Consider the following 12,947-nt stretch of genomic DNA (forward strand, 5'->3'; position numbering starts at 1 on the left):
ACGCAACCGAAAGATCCATTTGCAGGGGGACCAACGATCTAGTATCCATGGGCCTTCCAATCAATGTTCCTCAAAGATTGTTCGGGGCTCACAAGGGACGCAATAGCATCTTTGGACATGAACTCTTGTGCCTCTTGGACATGGATTCCATATCTGTTCAAGGCGCCTGTCTCTTTCAGGATGCGGGAGAACTCCCACTGGCGTGCTTGCTCCTCTCCCATATGTCCATACAGATCGATATATGTCTCGGGAGAAACTTGAATTACCTTGGTTGATCCCGACCCTGGAGCAACACCACTTGCCCTACCCCAGAGGGCGAGGAACGATTCCAGCGTGAGATCTTCGACACTGCATCTCACATACGTTCCACCCGGTGGGCGGTTGTTAACCAAGCTGTGGACAAATATCCCAGTATTGACCCGATGGTCTCCCAGAGATGGGTATGCGGAATCGGGATCAGCGGGATAGATCTGAATCCATCTTTTTGCTGCGGGCTGCTGGTGTGTTAAATCCTCATGTTAATAAACAAACGAGGTGAAGAGCAACATACCAGGTAGATGGGCTTGAACACTTCATACTCCGTCAGATTGATGACAAAAGTGGTGAAAAAGCAAAAAGTGGTCCTCTCCAAGAGCGCCTTGTCCTCTCGGATGAATTCATCTACACGGCCCTTTGCATCAAAGTGAGGCACAAGTGCCATTCCTTCAGAGACACGCGTGCTGTGAGGCAGAGTACTCCACAGATAGTGTTCGAGAGTCGACACCTTGCTAGCTGCTTTGGCCATGTTGGTGCCATGTGTGTACTCGATCTCCATGGACCTTTCCCAGCCTTTCGTCCAGAAGTTCTCGTAGTAGTCCGTAATAGCGAAGATCACATGGGCACCATGAAATGCTATTTCGAGACTAGCCATATCTCCAATATCTGCTTTGACCATCTCGACGCCCTGTGCGGCGAGGGCCTTTGCCTTGTCGCTCTCAGGATTGCGGGTCAGGCCGCGGATTCTCCATCCTCCGGCCCTCAGAAATGTTGAAACAACTGATCCTCCCTGGCCACCTGTCGCGCCCACTATCACAATGAGCTTTTGTGTCATGGTGGGATCTTGGGATGTGAAGCGTTTTAAACTGAATGATAATGATGGATTCTAAATATGTTCAACCTCTGTTCCACTGCACTGGTTTATGTTGACTTCCTTCTTCCGTTATTTCAATCTTATACTTGAATTATTAACCTGCACAGGTTCCTATGCGCCGAGGATAATTCTTGTTACTACCGAGAGCCGGGCACCGAGTGGCTCTCGGTGTCTGACTGAGCCGACTACTCAGTGATACTGATGTCATTTCGGCTCTTCAACGCTTCCCCGCATTTTCTTGATTCGGTTTTTAATGTCAATCGTTTTTTACCTAGAGAGTTTAGCGTCTTATGTCTCTTATGCCTGCTACTTGCGATTTGGGCCAAGAAAGAACATGAGGTGTTGAGATCTGCATATGGGCTTATTGTAGTAAATGTGACTTCATATTTAGGATCCAGATTTCGATTTACTCAAAACTATGGTCTAACCGAGACAGAAAGATTTATTCTGGCATCAAATGAAAGCCTTCCTACAAGTTTCTGGGTGTAGCAAAATAATCCTAATATCCCCGATAAACGACAAATAGACAGCAACAGACTCAGCAGAATTGGATCCCTTATATGTAAGATTAGCGACTTGTCTTAGAATTGTGGCAACATTGTTATTACCTCCATCGATGATGACACTCTGCCCTGTAATCATATTCGAGTCCTTGCTCGCAAGAAAGCTAACACAGCCAGCTATGTCTTCCGGTGTCTAAAGCTATGAGCTTTGGTGCTTGAGATGAATAGGTCAACATACAGATGATTTCTTCATAGCCGAGCGTTGTTCAACTGCATGCTGAAATGCTTGACCCTTGGGAATCCCCATTGTGCTGGAAATGTTTTCATCGATCTGATCCCACATCTGGCCACTGTTAGCCTTAGTAATTATGCGAATGGAAAGGAGCCCTACCGCAGTTTTAACAATTCCAGGACAGTAGCAATTAACCTAGAATGATGATCAGTGTAAATTATATAAACAAGACGAGGTGGTATACATTGATTCCATGTGGAGCAAGCTCGAGGGCTGTAGCTTGCGTCAGCCCTCTCACAGCCTATTTGCTGACCGAATATGCGATTGCAGTAGGTTGCTAGTGAGCCTAGGGTCAAACAACGCTCTTCTCAAATTTCGGGGAGGGCGTTAATACAGGCCGGTAGCCTGAGATCGAACAGGCACCTATAATCTTGCCTCCACCACCCTGCTTGATCATCTGCTGGCCTGAAGATATCAGATATGAATCAATGAATAATAATTTTGACCTACCCGCTGCTTTATAACAGAGGAACATGCCCCGGACATTAACCTAGGTATCATCAGCTAACCATGCTTGAAAAATAAAGGGAAATCCTTCCCTACGGCTTGCACACGATCCCATTCATCCGGTGTAATATCCATAAGTCTCTTGGTGAGTATTATACCGGCATTGGCCACCATGACCTTTTGAAATTTTAACTTAGCAAGCATTCGACGAGGCTTCAATGACATACCGTCAAGTTCCCAAGAGCTCCAACGGCACTGGAAATCATATGATTGACCTCTTCCTCCAAAGACACATCCCCAACAACTACTATCGAGCGTCTCCCTATAACGGTGTGAGATAGGAAATCTTCTTTGGGAAGGAAGTGTTACACGCACCTAGAGACTCGATCTCAAGCTTCAACTTCTCCAGTTTCTCCTTCTTAGCCTCGATATCGTTCACCTAGCCAGATTAAAACTTGGCACATGCATCAAACAGTAGAAATAGATTATTTCCATACAGCTAAATCAAAACCATCTTCTGCGAGTCTCAAGGCGATTGCGTGCCCAATTCCTTGAGATGCACCAGTGACTAAAGCAGTAGGCATATTGATTGGTGGATATGGAAAGTCGTAAAATCAAATATTGTTAGACGTTTGAGGCAGGGAAGGATACTTGCAGAGTCAATGTAGTTATTAAGTTTAATGAAAGTCGGACTGATGGTGCTCGGTTCTCTGTAGTACCCCGAGCATAGCTCGGCTGTCTTAACCATTGCCCCGAGCACCGACACGAACTTTCAGCTTTATTGACCGACTACTGCCTCGGCTCATAGTTTGTGGAAGTGATAAGAAGAGTCAGATTGTTCTAGCTTTACCCCGGATTTTATATTTCACTATCATTTGCTGATTGGTCTTCCCACTATGACGAAAGAAATCCAAAGACCCACTACGCCAATAAAAACAGCCGAGGAGTCTAGCGTGGATTATATTGAATTTCAAAATAATCACGATGAATCGCAGGGTTCAGACAAAGATGACAAGCTGCTGGTACGCCGCATCGACCGTCAGCTCCTTCCTTGGCTCTGTCTTGTCTATGCTCTGTCCCTGATTGATCGCACCAACATTTCCTCTGCAAAGATAGCCGGCATGGCTGAGGACCTGAACTTAATTGGCAACCGCTACTCTGTTGCCCTTGTGGTATTCTTCGCCACTTATTTGGCGAGCGAGTTGCCGGGCAACTTCATAATTCGGCGGGTGGGAACCAGATACTATCTGTCTTTCCTGATAGTCTCATGGGGAACAATCGCCATGTGCATGGGCTTTGTGACTCGATATTCGCAGTTGGTTGGATTGCGTCTTCTGCTTGGCCTCTTTGAGGGGGGATTCAATGTTAGTACCCGTCTCCATATAATATGTTTCCTGTACTGACATAGGCCAGCCCGCATGTATCTACCTCATATCCTCGTGGTACAAACGTTATGAAACCCAACAAAGGCTCTCCCTCTGGTACATGTCAGGATCCGTGATCTCCGGTTTCAACGGCATTATCTCCTACGGCCTCAGTACACTTGAAGGACTTGGCGGTAGACGAGGATTGAATTGGATTTTTATTATTCCTGGGGCGATCACTGTATTTTTGGCTATCCCAATTTTTCTTTTCCTCTCAGACTTCCCCGAGAAAGCCTCGTGGTTGAGTGCGAGTGATCTCCAGCGTGTCCAGGAGAGGCTGCGGGAGGACCGTGGAGAACAATTGGACGATAAGATCACAATTCGCAAGCCCTTAAGGATCTCCAAGACTGGAAAGTATGGGTACTGGCAAGTCTTCTATTCTTCCCCACCGCAGGCTCTTATACTATGTCATTTTTCACTCCGTCAATTCTTGCTGGTTTGGGATATAATGTCGCTCTCAGTCAGATCCTGGTTACACCACCCTACCTGGCAGCCGCCATCTTTGCCATTTCCACCGGAATGATATCGGATCGCGTGCGCACTCGAAGTCCTTTCATTGTTGGATTCATGCTTTTAACTGGGGCTGGGATAATAATGATTGGTTGGGGTCAAAACACTGCTTGCAAGATGGCCGGGATATATTTCGCCGTTATTGGAAACAACTGTGCAATCCCAACTGTGTTAGCCTTCCTGTCAAACAACATTGTCGGTTCGAGCAAGAGGCAGATTGCTGTTCCACTTCAAACCAGCATGGGTGCTATTGGGGGAGTTTTTGGCTCGTTGGTGTTTCGGCAGCAAGACTACCCTGGATACCGCCCTGGCTTATATGCTTCCATTGTTTGCTTGGCGGTCTGCATCCTGATAACTCTTTCTATCACTGCATTCTTTTACCGTGAAAACAAAGCTGCCGATGAAAAGGGGAAGATTTTGGAAAGATTGGAGGGATACCGTTATACGCTTTGATGTTGGGGGGTTGAAAATCATTAGCATAGCTTTGGAGATGACAACTTTTGGGACTGAAACCGAGTCCAGACATGTATGGCAGAGAATGGATCCAAATTGTAACGAAGGAGAAATCGAAAACCAGTTTCAAAGTGCATTCATGTATTGGTCTATTAAGCCTATTAGTTAGACGTATATACCCTCTTCAATTCCACCCCTATGGGTAGCTGCTTGGTTTATGTTCAAGTAGGTAGACTCAAAGCAACATCTGATCTCTTCCATTGACAACAACTTGAATGCAGTCCCAATAGAAATACATTCCTGTAGTATAGCATAATACACATTGTATGCACAGAAAGGCGTAAGCCATGTCAAAAACGCATCGCCAGCGCTCATATTGCTTCCGTATGTTGACGAGATTCTTGGCGAGTCAAAAATTCCATGGCAATTACTGAGTATTACCTACAATCCCTAAGATATAACCGGAACGCTTGCCATGTTAAAAGCAAGAGGCTTCAAGTTGCCGAGACATTATACCTCCGGAGAGTTCTTGACAATCCTTGATTGTTTACTTCTCTGAATTGCTGAAAAACGGTTGAAGACAAATCACTGCTGAAACAAGGCTAATGAAAAGACTAATCACCAGATATGACAAATTCAATATAATTCCAGTTTAAAAATTTCAAGCCTGTAAAACACAGATGTATACTAGAAACGTACTCAGAGCATTTTGTCTGGGTCATCTAAGTACCATGTCGAGTTCATCCCCTCGGCTTCCAGTGTAGAAAAACCATTGCCCAGATATCGGAACCTGTTCTTGGACCAGTGCGTAAACTCGAAGTCTTCTCCCCTGAAGTTCTGCAGCATGTGGAACCAATGAATACGACTTCCTGGATGCAAAGCTGTAACAGGGCCAACCTTTTTCCCGTTCTTGAACCAAGAACTACAGTTTCCCGCCCAAGCAGTTCGAGGCATGAAAGCCGCGATGTGCTCGGCAAATTCTTCCACAACGTCCTGTCGAGGAGAAATAGATTTGATACATTCCTCCTGGCACTTGCGAATGATCCGAGTGATATACTTTCCCACGTTCTCAGTTATGGTCAGTACACTGCCATGTCCGATAGGTGCATTTGGTCCCAAGAAGACTTTGATAAATTAGCATAAATCTTCTCTCAAATGATGTTCACTCACTGAAGTAGTTTGGCATGCTAGGGACAGCAAGTGACATGTAAGATGATGGCAGTTCTCGTGTCCATATGTCTTGGAGGTTGCCCTCTCTTCCAATAATTGGGAAGCGAGGACAAAATGAGACATTGAATCCAGTAGCGCAAACTATTGCATCAACTTCAATATTTTGCCCCTGGTCTGTTATGAGACCATTTTCATAGATTTTGGCAATACCCTCGGTTACGATCTGGACGTTGTCTTTGTGAAAGGCTTTCAGATATGCTGAGCTTGGTGTAATACGTCGACATCCGAATGGAAAATCAGGTATTAACTTGTCGATAAGCGCCTGGTTATCTTTCAAGGCCTGGGTCATATACTCGGTCATCTCTCCTTTCACAACATCTGCTAATGGAGATGAAGTAACAAGCTGCCTGGTGAATTAGCACTATAAAGTTATCCAGGGGCCTGGAGTTGCCGCATATTTACTCACAAAAGAAAACTTATTGTTGACCACCTCCTCCGTAGCTTTGATGAATCTGTTGTAAAGTTCTTTGTCCGTCTCGAACTTGCTCATTTGAGCGGTCGTAAATCGATCTCCATCAAGTTCCAGTTCCGATACAACTTCGCCAGCTGTACTTTGTGCCATTCTCTCCACGCCTGCAGGAGCTACCCAAATGGGCGATCGAACAAAGTGAACGAGCGTTTCCACATCTGAGTGAATAAGCAGTTGACCTTATGAACTATGAGAGATGTCATACCTGGTTGCATAGCAGGTACAATTTGTACGCCAGAGGACCCATTTCCTATCACTGCCACACGCTTTGATTTGTACGAAAAGTCATCTTCCAGTTGGCACTGTGGACCAAATCACCTTTGAATGTGTGTAGACCCGGAATATCGGGCCATTTCCAGTTGCTGTATACAAATTAGCGGCCCTTTACCGAAAAAAGAGGACCCCACAGATGACTTACTTGAGGATACCAGAGCCATCCAAAAGAAAGTGAGCGGAATCTGTCTTGACTATATCGGTGGTAAGGTCTCTCACACGAACTAGCCATAGACCCTCATCCTCATTCCACTCGGCATGTTTGACCTGATGATGCAACTTGATGACATTATTAAGATTTTCTCGAGCCGCCAAATCTTTGAGGTAACGATGGATTTCTCGTGCCTCTGAGTAAAACTTGCTCCAATGAGGGTTTGTCGCCCAGGAAAATTGGTAGTTGTGGGACGGGATGTCGCATTGGCAGCCCGGATATCCATTCTCATACCAAGTGCCCCCGATATCTGGGTTCTTTTCGTAAACAACGTTCTCGGTGTTTAGGAGGTTGTTGCGAAGAGTACGTATCATATTCAGTCCACTTGCACCCGCTCCGATGGTGATTATTTTCACATGGCGAGTAGATCCAAGAGGCTCCTCCAAAACGGTGTATGGCCCGCTGGCACCCTTTAATCCGTTGGCTGGCTTAAATGCCATGATATGTAGGAAGGGGGGAAATTTAAAGATTGTCTACTAAAAAACAAGCTGGTAGGTAAAGCGTAATTATTTTGCTATTTTATATCTATCTACTATTAATACTTCAAGGCTCATGTATGACTCTGTGCCAAAGTAGAAATATCGTGTGACATTACACAAATGCTATACATACTCGGCACATCAATTTCGGTAGATCGGTAGATCCCCCGCATTTTGGTACTCGCCTAGTTTCCGTCGCTAGACTGAAATCGACAGTCGGCAGTCGGCAGTCGGCAGTGAGTCGCCGCTGGATCGGCAGTCGGAGAGCGGTATTGGCCACAGTGACGTGACTGACATTGGTTCAACTTTAAGTTCTTTCCACATAGCCGAGACAAGAAATTCACTGTTACTTTATAGAAGAACAAAATCAGAGACTTGAATTCATTCAAACGCAAGTTATCGTATCATCTTCACCATGGCGACTCCTACCCATATGAAAGCGACCATTCTATCCAAGATTGGCGGACCTGAGGGCTTCAAATTCTCAGACAAGATACCAGTTCCCGAACTGAAGGATGGATTTGTCATTGTGAAAAACACGTTTGCGAGCTTGAATTTCATCGATGTCTATTTTCGAACCGGTGCCTACCCTACGCACCAAGGCCCGAACTTGAACCTGGGCCAAGAGGCTTCTGGGCTTATTGAGGCAGCGCCAGAGAACAATCCGTTCGGTTTCCAAAAGGGCGACCGTGTGGTATGGATCGCTCAAGGTGGCTATGCACAGTACACGGCAGTTCCAATCACCCAAGTTATCAAGGTTCCAGAAGGTGTTGCGGACGAGGATGCAGCGGGTGTGTTTTTGGCTGGTATGACAGCATTGGCTGTGATCAACGAGTCTTTCAACGTGAAAGCTGGTGACAGTGTACTTGTCCAGGCAGCCGCAGGGGGGCTGGGTCTGTTGCTTTGCCAAGCTCTTCGTGATCGAAGTGCTTTGGTAATCGGAACTGCCGGAGGACGCGAGAAGTGTGACCTAGCACTGCAACATGGAGCGGATCATATGATTGATTATCGGGAGGAGGTGAACTGGGCCGAGAAGGTGCGGGAATTGACAAACGGGGAAGGTGTTGATGTGGTAAGTTGGCCGTCCAAACGCGCCTTGGATGATTAAGACTAAAATGGAGTGCTAGGTATATGATGGCGTTGGCAAGGATACTTGGGAGGGCAGCCTTGCGGCAGTCAAGAAATTTGGTAAAGTCGTTTTTGTTGGCAGTGCCAGTAAGTAAATCCAGGCCCCTGAAGTATTTTGGTAACTAATGCAGTTGGCTTCTTTAGGTGGCCCAGTGCCTCCCTTCTCCATTGAAAGGTTGACTGAAAAGAACGCTTCTATCATGCGACCTACTTTGCGAAACTATATCGGTACAAGAGAGCGACTCGAGCGATATGGCAATGAGGCCCTTGATATGGTACGAACTGGAAAGTGGAATGTCCGAAAGCACAGTCATTACTACTCTTTGGAGGAGATAGAACAGGCCCATAGAGACTTGGAAAGCCGGGCCACCACGGGGAAAATGTTGATTAGAATTTAGTCTAAACCATAGCACTTGCTACGACTATGAAAGCCTCAAGCAACTTTTCCCAATTTCCCGTCTCCAACTATGTAGACCTCGATCCTTTTTGGCGTTTAGAAGTACTTCCAAGTAATTGAAAAACTAGTCCCATTGATCTTAAACAACGGTATTCTTCTTTCTCTATCCTCTATCTACACATCGCTTCGATCCTTTTGCGAGTTGACAACCTCACTCGCAATCGCAAGTGCATCCCTTCCAGCAGGAACGCCACAATAGACCATAGCATGTCTGCAGGCTTCACATATTTCCTCCTCTGTGAGACCGTTGTGAAGCCCTGCAGTGATATGGATGCGCAATTCAGGTCCTCGATTCAAAGCCGTGAGCATAGCGATATTCATCAATGACCGTTCACGAAATTTCAAGCCAGGGCGCGCGTAGCTCGAGAAGCAAACTTCAGCGATGTACTCTTGACTCGCCTTAGTGAATATGTCGTCCCTCTAGATGATGTGAGCTATAATTTTCTCGATATTGCGGAGCTTTTGATAACTTACGGCGTTATTTCGTAGATTGGACAAAAGATCTTCGCCGAGGAACTCCTTCGACATCTGGGCACCCAGGAGCAATTTTTCGGAAGGGTTTTGGGCCATTGTAGTGTTGTAGAAAAGTTTGTGTTGATACTAGAAGATTTGGGTTGGGACTGGTGAAATCCAAACTCCAAACTAATCCGGGGGTTGTTCTCTTTTATGCCCTTTGGTAGCTTCCGAGGTAGAAGGTATAGATACCGAAGAGCGACGGTACTCGGTGTATCGGTATAATGCATCTATCTTTGGTGACGCTTGAAACGTAGATCTCATATCTGGGGAGGACCGAGCAGATGCTAAAGTCGTTGCGCCATATTCTCCTTCGCGGCAACATGATTGTTTGGTTTGATCATCCGTTAATTCATTGTCATTCTCGTGATTCTCGCGTTTTTTGGCCTTGGGGATTAAGCCATTATGCAGTGATTTGTGTAACTATTTAACTTAGTCCTCCAGTGAGCTTTTACACAACTTTATTAACCCGTGGCTTTTTGTCTGATACACAGTCTCATTAATCGTGACTATTGTATATAAAGTTCAAGACCTGAGACTCTCGTGACCTTAGAACTTCACTATGGCAACATCAGTTCTTCATGCCCACGCTCATAAAGTGCGTCTCGGCAACAAAGTATCTCGCGCTTCCGCTGTACACTTAATGTTCGCGATTTATATTGAGCTACTAACGATTCTTATCTATGCTTATCACGCCGGTCTTATTCCAACTATCAAGCCTCAGTATAACCGCATAAGGTAGGTACCATGGACTCAAGTACCAAATCATCGAAAATTTGCAGCTCAGCATGCGAAACGCAATCTACCCATATGGAGATGAGCTATTTTGCATTGTTCTTCTAAGCAGTACTGATTACCTTTGTGCTATTCGTCACAATATGGGTCGACTGGGTCGAAAACATTGAGATACGGTTGGACAACTCAAAGCGAATGCCCATGCTGATAACTCCAAAGATAAATTTCCACTTTCGTTTTAGTTCTTAAATCCTTCGGCTTCTCTTCTGGGGCCCAGACTGAGCGGGGTTGACTGCCGCACACTTAGCCGAGTGTTCGGCAACATTCATGATTGGTCCCCATCTCTTATCACAGCATAATCACTAAACTTCTCTTCTTTCTGCTCTCTCAATCATTTTTCCTTTTTGTAGAATTTTTCAAACATGGTGGGCACAGTGGTTATCACCGGTGCGACTGGCTCGCTCGCGCTTGAAGCAGTGCAACAACTTCTGTCATCGCATCCCTCGTTGACCATTGTTGGCACTGTCCGAAATGCAACTAAATCCCCCAAAAGCGCTCAGTTACTCCGACTGGAAGAAATTGCACAGCGGTATCCTTCCAGCAAGCTCCTTATCAAAAGTGTGGATCTGAACTCTACATTGGAAGTACGAGAATTTTCGAACGAGATTGCTGGCCTGGTGGAATCTAACGAGCTTCCACCCATTTCCGCCATAGTTTGCAATGCCTTCACATGGTCGCTAGACGGGCAGCAATTTTCCAAAGATCGGTTAGAATCTACATTCCAAGTCAATCATCTTTCGCACTTTTTACTGGTTCTCCGACTTCTGCGGAGCATGAATCCCGAGACGGGTCGGGTGGTCATGCTTAGCTCCGAAGTTCACGATCCTGAACACTCCAATGCTCTTTCCAAATTGGGCGCGGAACTTCCCTCCAATGAGCGCCTTGATGTATTGGTCCATCCTGGCGCTGATGAGATTGGAGCGGAACATGATATGGGCTGGCAACGATACGCAAACAGCAAGCTAGCCAATGTCATGTTCATGCAGAGTTTGAATCAACGACTTCAACAGGTATGAGCAACTTTCTCAAAATGTAGCAAATCGCACTAAGCATGTTTTTAGAACCCGCAGCTCAGCAAGATCACCGTGACTGCTATGGACCCAGGCGGTCTTGTGAACTCCCGGGCCCATGTCGCCCAGCGTTCAATCAATCGGATCATTTTTGGGCTATTGGCGCTTTTGCTTCCAATTATAAAGCTTTTTACCTACAGGCTTCGGTCAAATTCGGACTCAGCCCGAGATGTCCTAGCACTGGCTTTGGCCCCTGAGTACGCATCAGTCAGGGGCCATTTCAATGGAAGAAAGCCTCAACCCCCTGCGCGTGTAAGCGAAGACGAGGCAAAATGCGAGGCTATGTGGGAAGCTTGTTGGAACTGGGTTGATATGAAAGCAGGCGAGACATGTGTTCCCAAGAGTTACTCCTAATTGCAGTTTAATAGAACGAGTACAGCATGTTGAAATGGTATACAGAGAGAACTATGTAGTCTGTCAGATATTATTAAGGCTACCTGATATTACTGAAATTAATTAAAAATCGAAACCCCCCCCCCCTTCCCTTTGGATACATATTAGTACATAGAATTCCTCCCTCAGACGATACAATCTTGTACACGAACTTCAAACGCGATCACTTTGTCTCCTGGGGTCGGTAGACCACTCGTTCAGCAAGCAAGCGAGGTGTGTTGATATCATGACTAGGTAAGACAACCACATCAGTCTCTCTAGCAAATTTCTTGATGGTCTTCAACGTTTGGTAAGCACGCATTGGGTCGTCGTTGATTCCATCGGGCTGTTCCTTGTCCAAAAGGTCCAGGCCATATGTTGCGTCCCCAGGGAGGAAGTATGTGACCTGACTCTGTCCATCTTCACCGTCGCCGTAAATCACCAGACTGATATGGCCGGGAACATGCCCCGACGTATCAACGATGGCAATTTTACCATCCTCTGTCACGGGGTAGGACTGCTTCCAGGGTCCAAGTGGTCTGTCTTGCAGGTCCACAACCTTCGGTGAGAATTCCTTTGGCCAATGATTGGGTGTCGCTCCCTCCATGCTTGCAAAGAGAGGATGTTCCCCAAAGGCATTCCAGTGCTCACGGCTGATGTAGATAGGCAGATCCGGTGCTTCGGCAATCAGGTCCTCTAATCCACCGGCGTGGTCGTTGTGGAGGTGACTCAGAATCACGGCTTTGAGGTCAGTCGCCTTGATTCCGAGCTTATGAAGTTGCTCAAGGACTCCATCTTGGCGCTCAATGTTGAACTCACTTAGGAGGCCATTGAAGATAGCAACCCGCGGGAAATATCCGGCGTCGTTGCAGCATGGAGATTGTCCTGTGTCCATGAGGAAGAGACCTTCAGGGTGGCGAATGAGGAATACCCCGACTGGCAATGGTTCGGTCCATTTCCTATCGCAAAGTGATCGCAGGCGTCGAAAAATCGCAAATTTGCTCACTGGTTGTGAGCGCATTGAGGGTCTGATGCGTACCGTTCCCGTTGTGAGGAAGGTCAACTGGACACCGCTGGTGTTCGTATTGGTTGTCATGGTGTAGATTTGATTTTGATAATGAGTGAGCTAGCAGGATTGAGTAAGGTGAGAATCTTATGTTCAATCAAAATTAAAATAATAAAAGAAATGACG

The 12,947-nt window shown here is 46.2% G+C and overlaps 8 protein-coding genes across 8 annotated transcripts; 3 read left to right on the plus strand and 5 right to left on the minus strand.

The window, feature by feature from the left end:
• Positions 1 to 38: 38 nt before the first annotated feature.
• PEX2_005310 (uncharacterized protein) lies at positions 39 to 1,090 on the minus strand (the record flags this gene model as incomplete). Its single annotated transcript, XM_016737808.1, has 2 exons — positions 39 to 494; positions 551 to 1,090. The coding sequence occupies 2 exons, from the start codon at positions 1,088 to 1,090 to the stop codon at positions 39 to 41; spliced, it is 996 nt and encodes a 331-aa protein (XP_016597782.1).
• A 1,126-nt stretch (positions 1,091 to 2,216) lies between these two features.
• On the minus strand, positions 2,217 to 2,955 carry PEX2_005320 (Short-chain dehydrogenase/reductase SDR; the record flags this gene model as incomplete). The annotated part of the gene is made up of 6 exons (XM_016737809.1): positions 2,217 to 2,329; positions 2,375 to 2,414; positions 2,468 to 2,548; positions 2,599 to 2,693; positions 2,747 to 2,810; positions 2,869 to 2,955. 6 exons carry the CDS (start codon positions 2,953 to 2,955, stop codon positions 2,217 to 2,219), a joined length of 480 nt encoding a protein of 159 aa, XP_016597783.1.
• A 312-nt stretch (positions 2,956 to 3,267) lies between these two features.
• PEX2_005330 (Major facilitator superfamily domain, general substrate transporter) lies at positions 3,268 to 4,758 on the plus strand (the record flags this gene model as incomplete). The annotated part of the gene is made up of 3 exons (XM_016737810.1): positions 3,268 to 3,735; positions 3,785 to 4,155; positions 4,257 to 4,758. The coding sequence occupies 3 exons, from the start codon at positions 3,268 to 3,270 to the stop codon at positions 4,756 to 4,758; spliced, it is 1,341 nt and encodes a 446-aa protein (XP_016597784.1).
• A 699-nt stretch (positions 4,759 to 5,457) lies between these two features.
• Positions 5,458 to 7,381, minus strand: PEX2_005340 (flavin-containing monooxygenase; the record flags this gene model as incomplete). Its single annotated transcript, XM_016737811.1, has 5 exons — positions 5,458 to 5,882; positions 5,929 to 6,331; positions 6,395 to 6,615; positions 6,776 to 6,819; positions 6,876 to 7,381. 5 exons carry the CDS (start codon positions 7,379 to 7,381, stop codon positions 5,458 to 5,460), a joined length of 1,599 nt encoding a protein of 532 aa, XP_016597785.1.
• Positions 7,382 to 7,835: 454 nt separating this feature from the next.
• Positions 7,836 to 8,946, plus strand: PEX2_005350 (quinone oxidoreductase family protein; the record flags this gene model as incomplete). The annotated part of the gene is made up of 3 exons (XM_016737812.1): positions 7,836 to 8,492; positions 8,548 to 8,635; positions 8,693 to 8,946. The coding sequence occupies 3 exons, from the start codon at positions 7,836 to 7,838 to the stop codon at positions 8,944 to 8,946; spliced, it is 999 nt and encodes a 332-aa protein (XP_016597786.1).
• Positions 8,947 to 9,119: 173 nt separating this feature from the next.
• On the minus strand, positions 9,120 to 9,575 carry PEX2_005360 (Carboxymuconolactone decarboxylase; the record flags this gene model as incomplete). Its single annotated transcript, XM_016737813.1, has 2 exons — positions 9,120 to 9,425; positions 9,480 to 9,575. The coding sequence occupies 2 exons, from the start codon at positions 9,573 to 9,575 to the stop codon at positions 9,120 to 9,122; spliced, it is 402 nt and encodes a 133-aa protein (XP_016597787.1).
• A 1,100-nt stretch (positions 9,576 to 10,675) lies between these two features.
• Positions 10,676 to 11,737, plus strand: PEX2_005370 (Short-chain dehydrogenase/reductase SDR; the record flags this gene model as incomplete). Its single annotated transcript, XM_016737814.1, has 2 exons — positions 10,676 to 11,323; positions 11,375 to 11,737. 2 exons carry the CDS (start codon positions 10,676 to 10,678, stop codon positions 11,735 to 11,737), a joined length of 1,011 nt encoding a protein of 336 aa, XP_016597788.1.
• A 202-nt stretch (positions 11,738 to 11,939) lies between these two features.
• PEX2_005380 (N-acyl homoserine lactonase family protein) lies at positions 11,940 to 12,851 on the minus strand (the record flags this gene model as incomplete). Its single annotated transcript, XM_016737815.1, has 1 exon — positions 11,940 to 12,851. One exon carries the CDS (start codon positions 12,849 to 12,851, stop codon positions 11,940 to 11,942), a length of 912 nt encoding a protein of 303 aa, XP_016597789.1.
• Positions 12,852 to 12,947: the final 96 nt, after the last annotated feature.

This window comes from Penicillium expansum (assembly GCF_000769745.1).
Source record: "Penicillium expansum strain MD-8 chromosome Unknown contig12, whole genome shotgun sequence".
NCBI classification, from domain to species: Eukaryota; Fungi; Ascomycota; class Eurotiomycetes; order Eurotiales; family Aspergillaceae; genus Penicillium; species Penicillium expansum.